This window comes from Podarcis filfolensis (genome assembly GCF_964270895.1).
Source record: "Podarcis filfolensis genome assembly, chromosome: 10".
NCBI classification, from domain to species: Eukaryota; Metazoa; Chordata; class Lepidosauria; order Squamata; family Lacertidae; genus Podarcis; species Podarcis filfolensis.
The window spans coordinates 4,233,399-4,246,856 of NC_139612.1; the positions used below are offsets into that span (position 1 = coordinate 4,233,399).

The window sequence follows — 13,458 nt, forward strand, 5'->3', positions numbered from 1 at the left end:
TTCCAGGAATCTCTTTCTACCCATTTTATCTTCAAAACCATACTCTGATATTGGTCAGGTTGAGAGATGATAACTAGCTGGATGTTACCTACTGGGCTTCACAGCTGAGAAGGGATTTGAACCTTGATCTCTCTAGTCCTAATCACACTCTCGAACCTCTACACAACATTGGCTCAATGTAAAAAATGTTAGAAATCTGTAGAATAGCATCTTACATCTTCTTCCCTAGAGTTGTAATATTAAAAAACTGAAATTGGAGGCAAGCAATTGCTGAAATTCTTCTTACTAGAGTACACACCCAATCAGAGCCTGTTTTGATGCTGAACCCTAATAAGAATCGCTTAGCCTATATTTTGATAGAATTAGTTACATAGGTACATAATGTTCTAGCACCAATGAAATTAGTGAAAGCTTTGCCTTTGATTTCAGTGGAGCAAGTTTAAATTGCAATGAGGCATTTTTCTTATAACCTGCTGAATGGATTAGGATGGTCGGTCACCTGACGACACACATCAGGATCTTGTAAGGCATATATGAGATAGTTTTTACTTTTTGCTCTGTAACAATATAGGTATCTTTCTATTTATTTCGTTCTTTTTTCTTTCCTTTCTTTGTAGCGGGATTATGGTGGTCCATTGGTCTGCGAGCAAAACAGAAGTAAAATAGTAATGGGAGTGATCATTCCTGGGCGTGGATGTGCAAATCTCAGGCGACCTGGGATTTTTGTCAGGGTGGCCTACTACACCCGGTGGATACATAAAATCTTAATGACGTTCAAATCGTAGCTGAACATTCCAGCCAAGAAAGCAAATTCCAGTTGTTGGAACATTTTGGGAAGGAAGGAAATCAAAGTGTAATTGAAAGTTCTTTGATTCTTTAAACAAACAGCAACCATCAAGTACGGCTTGATAGTCAAGTTTTGCTGATATTTATGGATATTTCTGTCATGTTGAGTCTGTCGGTGTGTTATATGAACTGTAGTTTAAGCAAGTATGGTGACCTATTTCCTGATAATACTTGAATGGGAAAGCAGAATTTCAAAATGTGAGTGCTGGATGAAGATGGGTTCTGTGGAATTAGAATGCCGAATTTCTTATATGCTGCTGGTTACGTCAGCTGGTTGATGAGACATGAACATAATTTGAAATTTACAATATTTTTCCATACTTATGTAAGCCTCTTAATACTTCTTTAGGACAATGATAAATGCATGCATCAGCCAGAATTGATTCTTTCTCCTACTAAAAGCAAAATGGAATTATATTTCAATCCCCGTTGTAAACAGTTGCTTGGATTTATAACCCAGTTTAGTTCCACAAGCTACAATATCTGATTTTGGAGGGAATCACTTGCACAAACTGTTTATGGGATTTCACTGTATGTTCTCAGTTTTACACTCTTAAAAAAGAAAAGAAAAACCCTAAATTAATAGGGATGCCTAGAAGATGTTTGATAACAATTTATAAGCCATTATTACTATTGTATTTTTGAACTAGTTAGGTTTTCTATACATATTTGCAATAATCTAGTCAATGAATGTGTTCCAACAAGCAAAAAGCAGTGTATTTTCTCTCAGTGGGTAGGCAGGGATCCAAAGATGTGTGCAACTAATTGTTTGTGCCTAGTGGAGTTCTTGATGTGCTCCTTGATATTACTCATCTCCCATACTATGTGGAAAGTCACTTTGGATCCTAGAGGTCTTTCAAAGAGCAATTTGTGCTCTGGTGTGCTGAGGTGGGGAGTTTTGTATTCAAAGGAAAGAGGGAGACACAAATCCTAGTAGGTCTGCTCAGTACAAAGCTCCTAATACACCAGCCATGTTATTTGGGGGGCACACCTTGCTCCCAGTGGTCTTACTCTGCAGCATAATGGCTTATTGAGATGAAACTACATGTTTCGCCTCTACCTCATGTCTTTAAAGGTTAGCCACTGCTTCTCCATTGCAGTGTATGGCTCTGTTATTAGCAGCAGGAAAAAACCTGAAGGTTGTGTAACCTTCCCAACAATATCTCTCAAAGGTTCCTCTCCCACAACCATAATAGACAGAAGTCCGGATGAGCGCTAATTGCCCATTGAAAAATGTCTCCTGCCTCAGGGATACTGGCTGTTCAAGTGAGACTGAGGAGGTGATCGACTCCTCATTCCCTTTACTGTTCTTTGTCACCTAGCTAGCATATCAGTAACTGATATTGTCAAGCAAATGAGTGACACACCACATCCCAAAAACCCAGTTCCTATTGTTCAAGGCATAGCTTGCAGGGTGTGGTTGTGATTCTACTACCAGCCCAACCCCACACTTGGCACATAAAAAATAACTAAGAATGCAGTTTGTCCCTTTGCGTGGATTGATAATGAAAAATATTAAGCATTAACAGGATGGTAAGAAAAGTAACCACTTATTATAATGCTATAATCTATAATATAATGATGTTATTACAAAAATAAGTGCACCAGACTCGCATTTTAACACTCACACAATACAATTAATACCCATTTTTCTTACAGAAATAAATATCATAGGTTCACAGTGAGGTACAAGTAAGACAATAACATCACTTTCTGTGTGTGCACAGAAAGCGACGGGTTAAAGGCTAACATAATCACCTCAACAGTGAATCATGAGGCAGAAGTTAAAATGAATGCACATTTCAGTAGGATCCAATTAGCAGACAGTTAAGATCAAGTGTTGGTGATGACAGTAGCTGACTAAATCTTTCAGAACAAATAGCATATTCAAAAAACTCTTTAAAAATAAATGGGAAAATCCACAGATAGTCATTGCAAGCAAGACTGCTTCATAAAGAGAGCAGACAAACAGACTATGGGGCAATTCAGTGCTTGGTTTGCTTGCAGTGAATTTTGCCACCATCCCTAGTTTAGTTATCCAGGATAAGCAGTAAATTTCCTATACAGAATGGAATTGCAGAATGCATAGAGCTGCATTTACAGCTACATACAGCTTTGAAAGAATCTCCACATTTAAAATGGATCTGCATGTCACTTCAGTGTTCAAAAATCTGTTTGTCATAATCACACTTAAAAGTAATTCTCCAAACACGTGGAAAATAGGATGTGTGAAGCAGACCTTATTTGCCTGAACACTATTCTCCTTAGTATCAGACCAAGACAACAAAATATAATATATGTGGGGCTTTTGTTTGCTTCTGCTGTCTTTTAGGTTAAAATGTTTATAATTACGCAACAGAACTTTTAATAGAAATAATGAATTTTTAAAAACCTACACACGTTCAAATAAAAAATGGGGTAAGAATTATGAAAATGTAATTTCTGAATTTGGTGTGCAAGCACACAGAGAGACAGACATGAAATATAGTATTAACATGCATTTTTGAGACTTGTGCGCTTGAATTGGGATCAAACCCAACCCATAAACCGTTAACCAACCTATATAAATCCAATTACTTCAATTCAACAGGGTTATGAAGTTGTAAGATATTGTGAAACTCTTTCCCTAGAAACTTTCTGGGTTATATCCAACAAAAAACTATGTAAGTGGAACAACTTCTGGTTGTGCAAGAGAACTTCTCTCCCTCTCCTCCCCACACATGCTCCCCATATGGTCTCAAGGGCTGGGGGAACCCCTAGACCAGATTTCAGAAAGCAGGACACGCATGCAGAGGGAAGAGAAGGAGAGAAGGTTCTGCTTGTGCCGTGACTTGGCTGACCGATAGATCTGCCAGGCACAAGCAGAGAATGGGGGCCTATAATGAAAATGTCAATCACTTTCCATTTCTATCAAGATTTATGTACGCTATGTATTATACATGCAGGCATTTTGTATTATGTATGCAAACATTTCGTTCAGTGTAATAAAAGTGATTCTAAAATATTATAAACTTCTGCTGTGCAGAAGACAATACAACTATAGATATATAGATATAAGAATATATGTGGGAGTGGGTGGGTTATACATGTAAGGCTTTCGAAAGTATTTGTTTTGAGTGAAGTCTCAGTAGAATGAATTGTAGAGTCTATAATTTAGAACTTAATACTTCTGTAAGCTCTTGCCTATCAGGCTTTTGATTTTTTTTGTTGGGTGGGGCTCATTCACACAGAATCTTTTCTGTCCTGATCATCTCCTGGTATGCACACATGTGGATAAATGTAGTATATCGACCAGGCAGTTGTCGTGTACAGTCTGTAAATTGTTTTGATCCCCTCTAATTCAGGCAACCAAGGCCCAGCAAACACAAAGTGTGCTTTGGTCTGGAGCCTGCATGGTTTCATAGGCTTTGCACATTACAGTTGTGACTGACTGGAGCAGTTCAAACAGCACCCAGCCTTGTGGCTCCTGGTGCAAGCTGTTGTCGTGTAATGCAGTCAGTTGCAAACAGTGTGATTGACTACTGCTCTGTTCAGTTTTGGCTCTCAGGTGTGCCAGTAATTTCTGGATCTAAGGGAGGGAAGCGCTGCACAACAGATAATGCAAATCATGCATTAAATCTGCAAAATATGGACTGGGATCCAAAGAGCTACTTAGGTTAGTGCAAACGATGTGCAAACCTAACTGGGTTTTGTATTATTTTTACAAACAGCTGATCACCTCCTCTCAAATCACAGGTCATGTAACAGTAGAATTTTAAAACTGCCCTCCATTTCGAAGAGAGTTTGCTGTGAGGCATCGGAGGGCTGTTGTTCAATTAAAAAAACAAGCCAAAAGAGCCTTTGTACTTCCTGAGATCATTTTACAGTTAGTAAGATTTTGGTCTGTGGGTTGCGCCAGGCATACCTAGAATCCTTGTGATTCGGCATGCCTGAAATTTTTGTTTCACTAATTATCAGCCCCATGAGTCTGGTTTAAGGATTAGAAAAGTGGTGCCCCGATACATGGCATTTAACCCATTTCCCTGGTCTAAATCCTCCCCTCTTTCAAGCCGGTCTGGGGGTGGGGGGAGCCATCGCTTGGTCCTGTGTTTTTCAGATGGTTTGGCAAGTACCTGGAGATGGGTGTTCAAGAAAGCTTGATTGAAGGGATGGGGGGGGGAGTGTGTTAATTGGCCCTTTTCCTTTTGCTAGCGTTGGAATCTGAAAAACAAATCTAGGGAAACGGAACAGCTTCTTTGCACAAAGGGCAAAGAGTTTGTGCATCATTTATTCCTGTGGAGATTGCTTGTTGGTACCCATGGTACTTCACCATGCAAGTGTCACAATTGCAGAACTATTGCTAAGAAGGCCACTGTCAAGGAATTATGAAATTAGTAACCGTTCTTTTTCTGCTATACCTCGACAACTGATGGAAAGCTCGTCAAGTGAATAACAAGTTTTCCTCATCAGTCCTGGCAGTGTAGACTACAAAGCAGGTTTCAGTTGTGTCAGTTGTTTCCTTTCTGGTGTATGTATATATATATATTATTTTGGATTGTGTATGTGCTATTTTATTATTGTGATGAAACTTTCTCATTGAGCTTTGGAGTGTGCAGTACAACTTAGGGCAGATCTCAACTTTACGAGAAACATGAAGCGTCCAACAACAAAAATGACAGCCCGTGTCAATTGCCTTCTTCCCCCTTAGTAAACTGAATACAACTTGCCCCATGTTCCCGTCCCCTTGTGGCTTAAATGATGTAAGGCATGGTTGAGTAGAACAAGATGCTACAAACAAAGAAGAGGGAACTCATCTCAGGGCTGCAGTTGCCAGTGGGCAGTTCTGTGCTCCTTGGAATTTTTAATCTGTGGATATTTTCATTCTGTAAAAAACATGGTGGGGTTATTGACATGGACAGATATTGGAAAAATAGGGCACATACTTTTTATTTGAGGTCAAAATAAGAATTGAGCATTCATTGCTTGAAATTCATAGATGTGTTTTGTGTGTGGAACTGGGCTTTGAAGATGCAGGAGATGAATAGCTTTTCCCAAAGGGGGAAAAAATAGACATTTTCATTTACAGTATTTCTGTGTTTTTGTATTGGTTTTACTATTCACACTGCTTCGGGTGGTATTTAGAAAGCAGAGGTTTTTGCTTGCTTGCTTTTACGTTAGTGGGATTGTAGTGTCCTTTCTAACAAAAATATGAAAGATTATGGGTCAGCTCATCTCCTGGGAAATCAATAGATTTCAGTTTATTTGATTTATGATTATATATTTTGCCATATTAAAAATGTTCTCTCCCCCCATATTTGCCAGTATATTATTGATTTGTGAATGTTGGCCTGTTGGTGAAAGGAGCCATGTTATTTCTTTTTAAAGTCATTATTGAGTGTCACTCCACTTTTAAATGGATCACAGTTTAACTTTCCTTCAATATTTTCCTCTATTCATAGATGCTGCCTGTTGATGTTAGAAAACTGTTTAACACTATGGTTCTGACTTTACAATAATTCTGTAACTAAGGGCATCTTCACTAGCCATTAAAGTTGGTATTTTTGTATCTTTATTATTATTAATAAAATATTTTATCAAAAAGCTGTGTATGCCATTTATCTGAACATTATTCAAAAACTTATATGTTGAGATGAAAGAGCAAGAAAATTGTGCTTGTCATTTTATATTCTTCCAAGCTGGTGCAGCAGCTGTATTGACTGTGCTTGGAAGAATCCGATTTACTGGTGCCCATAGTGAAGTTGTTACTTTCATCTTGGACAGTGGTGTTATTGCAGTTGATATTTCTCATACAGTTGATTTGTGCGTAGAGAAAGATCCAGGATGGCAGCAGTGGTAGTTCCGGTTCTGCCTGAGATGTTGCACCAGCTCACTTCAGTAAAGTTTGAGGATGGTGGCCTGAATCCCGGGGGCGGGGGGGGGGGAATGTCAACTAAGTTTTGAAATGAACTGTGTCTTATTCCAAATTTTCCATTTCTATTGTTTCCTTTATGAGACCCATACAGGCTATAAGAGCCCCCAAACCCTGAAAGTCAAGGAGAACACCATATTAATGAATTATAGTGACACACATTCAAGTTGCAGATTTATTAGGACCCCTTCTGACATTACTGTTGTGGCTGGGAGCCATTGCAGTGTTGCTCTTTCTGTGATTATAAGCTAGTGATGTAAGAATGCACAATTTCTGTTCCAACCTGCATTCCACACTTGCAGCACTATCTCCATTCCACAGCAGTTTGGTTTCCCACAAAAGCCATGTTATTCATCTTGCTGTCTGCTGTGGCAGAATCAAATTATTACATTATTCCACACCATTCATTCCAATGCAAAAGGAATGCAATGCAAATGGGATGGAGGGAATGTCATGAACGATGTATCTTTTGCAGACAGTGAATACCAATCATATTTGCTGGATTTATTTCCATTCTGGACTTGTGATGAATAAGGGAACACCAGCAATCTCCATCAGAATTCTCCATCATCCCTGTTCTAAGGACTCAGCTATACAGCTGCAAATACAACATTTTAAGTGCATTATACAAATGTGACACTAGATGGCGATGGCGAGCTAATGGCAAATTCAATATATATTTTAAATTTTTTTTTTTTTAAAAAAAAGCATTTTCACAGTGTTTTTAAAATATATGTGCAGATTCAGGCTTGGTAACATTTGAAAACACAGAAATTCCATCTTCCCTTCCCGCACCAATGCAGCTCCAGGAAGAAACAATCTTGCCACTAGAAGGTGGTGCATAATGAACTACTCTCACTTCAGACTTCCACTGTTAACACTAGAAACACGTGAAGAGTCAAGTTGTCACCATGATCTTTGGATGAAGAGCAGTGTATAAATTTAATTATTATTAATAATAGAAGTAACACCAGATGAGGGGCATACTTTTTATTACTATTAGTTTTTTCAAGTAGCTCTCTCTTACACACATCCCAGGGCTTTATTAGAGGGTGATCTGTATCTCTTTCCCCCTTTCTATAAATGTTAGGTTACTTATTTATTTATTGACTTTATAGAGCATCTCATCACCCTGCAAAGTCCTATGTTGCCAAGACACCAGCTGGCCACCATTTTAATTTCTCAGGGGCATCTATGTATACAAAATAACACAGGCAAATGTTATGTACATTTCTATCATGGGATTGTGACCGGAGTACTAGCGACACCCTGGCTTTACTCCAACTGACCTGAAAACCCCCCAAACCTTGACATTTTTTGTTTCCAGATCTTGTCTTTTCCAGAGATGGTCTGGAACAATAACGTGTATAAAAGCCATATGCTGATGAAAAGTCATATTAAATTGGAAAGCAAATGGGTGGTGAATTATAGCAAGGTGAATATAATAGTATGTAGCCTAGAAATGAATGTCAGGCCCGATGAGCACAGCAGCTCAAGTGCAGCCAGTTTAAATCCTTCCCCGGCAGACCTGAGTAACGACTTGTTCACTCAGTGGGTCTTCCTTCATGAAATCAGTTGCTGAGACTGAATGTCCCCACCTCCCCACAGCTGTCTATGTCTCCTCCTCTCCAGGGCTTTCCCCAAGCAATCAGAGACTGTGCCTGTGTAGAGCCAATCTCTCCTCCACCCTTTTCATGCCTCTCCTGGTTCTGGGAGATTGGTGAGGGAGGGGATCTTGTTGGAGCAGGACAGGGAGACATCTGTGACTTTTCACCAGCCTGACTTATCTTTGCCTCTTGTCCTCCCTCCTCCCACTTGCCAGTTTCAGCCTTCAGCTTATGATTCTTGACTTCTTTTTGCCACAGACCTTCCCAACTCACTTAACCTTGTTACCCCTTCAATTTATGATGCCTTCTCTTCCTAGTCTTCCCCCTCTGACCACTCATCTGAGCCTTTTTCCCTTGGTAGTTGTCCAGCTGGTTCCACCTACCATTCCTTTGCGTCCAACCAGACCATGACATCATATGACCTGGTTTGTACATAATGCTAAGCCAAACCATGCCCGAGTTTGGTTCCCAGAGAGGACGATTACAGCCATTTTGCTCCTCCTCTAGTCCTCTGCTCTGCTGCCGTGAGCTAGGCCATGGTTTGGCTTATTGTGTTATTTGAACCTGAACTTGTGGTTTGCTCACTCCAGACAGCTCTTTGTTCACAGCTCTTGATTTGTCCAGAAGCCCAGGGTTGGCTGACACACTAAGCCAGGGGTCAGCAAACTTTTTCAGCAGGGAGCCGGTCCACTGTCCCTCAAACCTTGTGGGGGGCTGGACTATATTTTTTGGAGGAGGGATGATGCACGAGCACCACAAGCCCTGCTTGCTGCTTACCTGTGTCTTGTGAGCGGCAGGGGCTGGCAGCAGTAGCAGGACGATGAACGGTGCGTGAAAGGGCTCCGGAGAGGAGCTGCTTAAAATGGCGTCCGCTTGAGCGCTGCTGCTGCTGGCACCAACAAAGCCCAGCCCCCTTCCTCCTCTAGGCAGGGCGGGGAGAAGCCAGGAGGAGGGAGGGAGGAGGCGGTGGTGGTGGCGCTGTATGAGGGAGAGGGAGGGAGAGGGAAAGAATGCACATGCTGGTGATCCACGCGGCGATTCCCGGACTGTCTGTGGGCCGGATCCAGAAGGCAATTGGGCCTGATCTGGCCCACAGACCTTAGTTTGCCAACCCATGCGCTAAGCCAAAGCATGGTGACAGCAGTGTAGCAGCACAGCTTAGGACCAGGTAAGGAGGAAAGCTTCTGCAATCGCTCGGGGAGCCTTTACACCATCCCACAACACCATAGCTGGCCAGTGGAAACTGAGACAGTATGTTGATATAGTTTTATATTTTCATAATGTGGCAATCTGTAGCATAATAGCCCCATAACATGTGACTTTTTGAAATGTTCTTTCAGAGAACTAACAGTGTGTCTCCATATATTTAGGAACGTTATATATATACTACGTTCCACTTAATGCTGATAGCATATTTTCATTGTCACTTGGGAATGTTTGCCACTTCAGGTTGAATGTCCAACTTGCTTCAATGATATTATGCTACAGGAACACACTGAGCAAATTTATCTGTCTCCAGTAAACCATTTGCAAATAGTACTATTTCTTTTAGGAGTGCTGCCCCTTTTTATACAGTGGAAACCTTTCTTACTGGCTCATAGCCCAATTTTTCATGTTTATTCCATAAGCACTTATGGTAATATGAGAGCCAGGTGGTAGGCACTATAAGATCCATGTGTGGCCTTTGACCAAAGTCTTGTTCAGCCTCTTTGAGGCCCAGGTGATGACCACTCTCTGAAGAGAAGCTGCTTATCATCCAGATTTCATTGCCTAAGCATATCTGTTCTCTCTACATTGCCAACACTTGCTTAAGTATTCTTTGGCATCTTGTATGGCAGCTGCTCTGTCTCAGCGCTGTGTTAATGGTTCCTTCAGTTTAAACCTTTTAAAAAGAAAAGTTAGAAATGTTCCACAGGCAGCTTCTACAGAAGTAGGTAACGATGAAGAGATGAAACTTGTATCCTTTTCTCCCTATCTTTAAAGCAATCAGTGCTTTAATTTTAATTTTGTAGATTAACCTGAGAAACCCATGACATATGTGCAGCACTGTCCTTCAAAATTCATAGGATACGATGTTGTGTTTGTCAAGGGTGGGGAATCCAGGGCTCCCCAGATGTTGTTGGACTACAATTACCAGCACTGGGCGTAACACATTGCAATGGTCCAAATGTTACTTAGATGAGGAGGTTTTTTTGGGGGGGGAGGCAGTGAGTTAGGTGGGAGATGCAGAAAATGGTGACCTAATAATAACTTAGAAAAGCAATGAATACTTGGAAAAACTATGAAATCCCATAGGAGGGGCAGACTGACAGTAGCAGCAACAGCAAATACTGATCATTTTTGCTGAATTGCTTTGCATGGGACTAATAAGTGAACACCTGCAATTTCTACTCCCGTTTCTGTTTTCATCAGAGTTCCCTGACATCCTTAGTTTCCATTACAGTAATTTCCATTTCTCTCATACAGTATTGCATTCTACTATTATTTTGATATTATAAATCTATTTTCCCATTCTTATTACATTAGATAAATCAAATTAGCATGATTTTAAAAACAGTTTTTAATGCCATGCGAAATCAGTTTTACATAAATAAATAATTATGGATATGGAGATATATAGTACCTGAACTCAGAGCTAAAAAGTTCAATGCTTCTTGATTCATTTACTCATTTTGTTTAAAAAAGAAACAAAACTGGCGCCAAAAATGCAGGATATTGGCTATTTAAATTCTTCTCCAGAAACTGGATTGCTTTTAGCCTTGGAACAAAGTCTAAGGTAAAACTACAGATTTCTTTAATGTTTGTTTAAGAGAAAAGTTAGATTCTCATTCTCCTCCAAGAACAAATTATAAAACAAGTTGTAGGCCAATCTGTTAGACATTAATAAGCAAGTGGGTTTTTCTCTTTAAAAAGTCACAGCTGTGGACTGAAAGCAGAAATAGCATTCATGTGGAATATTATTTTTTCCTTATTCTCAGTAAGTAGCCTAACTAAGGTAGCTGTAAAAAGACAAAACAAAACATTAGCAAGCCTTTGACATTAACCAAATTGCCACCATACAATCAACAATGGTCCAAGGAGATGTGTCCTGAACTTTGCCTCTCTTATTCTGCATCCATGGGAGCTGTCCCAGAACACAAGATGTCCAAAAACATCCCCTCAGGTTCCTATTGTTTGAACAGAAGAGTACCACCCTCCATTTTGTGGCATGGTTGCTCTGGCCAGTGTGGCACCATCCTCATGTTGGCATACCACTGTCAGCAATAGGCAGATATACTGCCACCAGACATAGATGGGTTCCTAGAAGAGTGGTCTGTTGCACATATTGACCCAGAAAAGACTTGGCTACTAGAAACACAAACAAGTTCCCTGGGATTCAAAGCAATTGGTACCCCATTGCTTTGGTACTCCAGATGTGGCAGGACTACATCTCCCATCAGCCCCCGCCATCATAGCCAATGGTCGGGATAAAGGGAGTTGCAGTCCACCAACATCTGGGCTGCTTCTGCTCTATACCAAGATGTAATTGCTCTCTAGCTACATTTTGAAGCAATCTCGTCCTCAGCTTAATCTGAGGATAAATGCAGAGCTAGGAATTGAAAAGGTAAAAATATATTGAATGTATGAAAAACAGCAATCCCAAAACCTGTTAAATCCCTTGTTCCTTGATTATTGGATTCAAGATTTTGTTTTTATAGAAAACCTTATTCAATACCATCTGATATCTCATCGCTCTTCCCCTCTCCCATTTTTCTAAAGAAGAAAATATACAGAAGTCCATGACAAATTGGGGGGGGGGGTAGATTTCTCTTAGTTCCTTGCAAAACAACTGACCTTTGTGGGCTTTGCGCTTAGAAACACAGGAAGCCACCTTATACTGAGTCACACCAGGGATCCATCTCTGACGCTCAGCAGCTCTGCAGGGCTTCAAGCGGGGGTCTTTCCCAGGCCGGATGTCCCAATGGTGGTTCTTACAGGCTCCAGAGTCATATCTGTACAGCTGCATTCATAACTTCTCTGTTATACTTATAATCAAAATCATCATGTTCAATTACTCTTAGTCGTTTGTCACTCAAAGGTGTCCAAGCATATTACAGCAAAGAAAGAGATACAATATGGGGGGAGGGGGAATCATACAATACATTAATATTTCATATAGCATAGCATCCATGGGAAAAAATACCAGCCGCATATACAGTAGCAAGCAACATTAACGATGCTCAAATAATAAACAAAGCAATGCTCTGACCCACTAATTAGCAAATAAACAAACCTCAGCCTATGCCTCATCTAAAACTCATTCACATCGAACCAGCAGTTTCCCCCATTTAATCTCCCTACACTCCCCAGAAGTCTGGCATCAAGGCCAGCTCTTGCAAATCAGTGGTGTGGGGGTCCAGTGTTCTCCAAGCAAGCCTTGCCCCCATGATGAAGGAGGCTGGGGCTACACAATGTCAGCATGCCCCATGCATAGCTGTCAACTTTCAGATTTGAAAATAAGGGATCAGCAGCCTCACCTGTCCCGGGGACAGTCTACGGGATATCTAACAATCTGGGATAGCAGCAGGAAGCAGTGGGAAAACAGTGCTGGAATAAGGGAATTTCCTGCAAAAAAAGGGAAAGTGTGAGTGCGGCTGCCGGGGAATTTTGAAGGGGTCCATCCCCCTCCTTGAAAATTGGAGGGGCTCAGCCCCCCCCCCCATGGCACACCTACCTCCAGAGATGGTCCAGCTTCTCTCCTCTCCCTTCAGAGAGGAGCAGTAGGAAAACAAAGCAGGAAGATGGTAAGAAAGGGCTTACCTGCTTTGCAGTTGACCCGGCTACAGCTTCTCTCCTGCTGCTATTCATGCACTATAAAATTACGTATTTTCTAATTTTAATATTTCAAATCTTAGGTATTGGGGCTTCCATTCAGTTCGTGTAAGCATGCATAGGATTGCAGCTGTAACTGGAGTTATTGTAAAGTGTGTAATTTAATATGTAGATAACTTAATTGGGCTCCATTTGATCCCAATAGCAGAAGCCTACTTTTAGCTTGCCGTATGAAATCAAATATTAGATTATTCAAATATTGCAACGGCTGATTTCAAGTAAGTG

General features: G+C 40.7%; 1 protein-coding gene across 6 annotated transcripts in view; it reads left to right on the forward strand.

The window, feature by feature from the left end:
- HGF (hepatocyte growth factor) overlaps positions 1 to 6,426 on the forward strand; it is a 55,727-nt gene extending 49,301 nt beyond the window's left edge. For 5 of the 6 annotated variants that reach the window (XM_083575149.1, XM_083575146.1, XM_083575148.1 and 2 more), the window contains exons 18-19: positions 618 to 4,711; positions 4,804 to 6,426. In XM_083575149.1, coding sequence (XP_083431275.1) covers positions 618 to 785 — 168 coding nt within the window. In that variant the 3' untranslated portion in view covers positions 786 to 4,711; positions 4,804 to 6,426. Of the gene's footprint in view, positions 1 to 617; positions 4,716 to 4,803 lie in introns of all 6 variants that reach the window. The other variant, XM_083575147.1, reaches the window with a different exon arrangement.
- Positions 6,427 to 13,458: the final 7,032 nt, after the last annotated feature.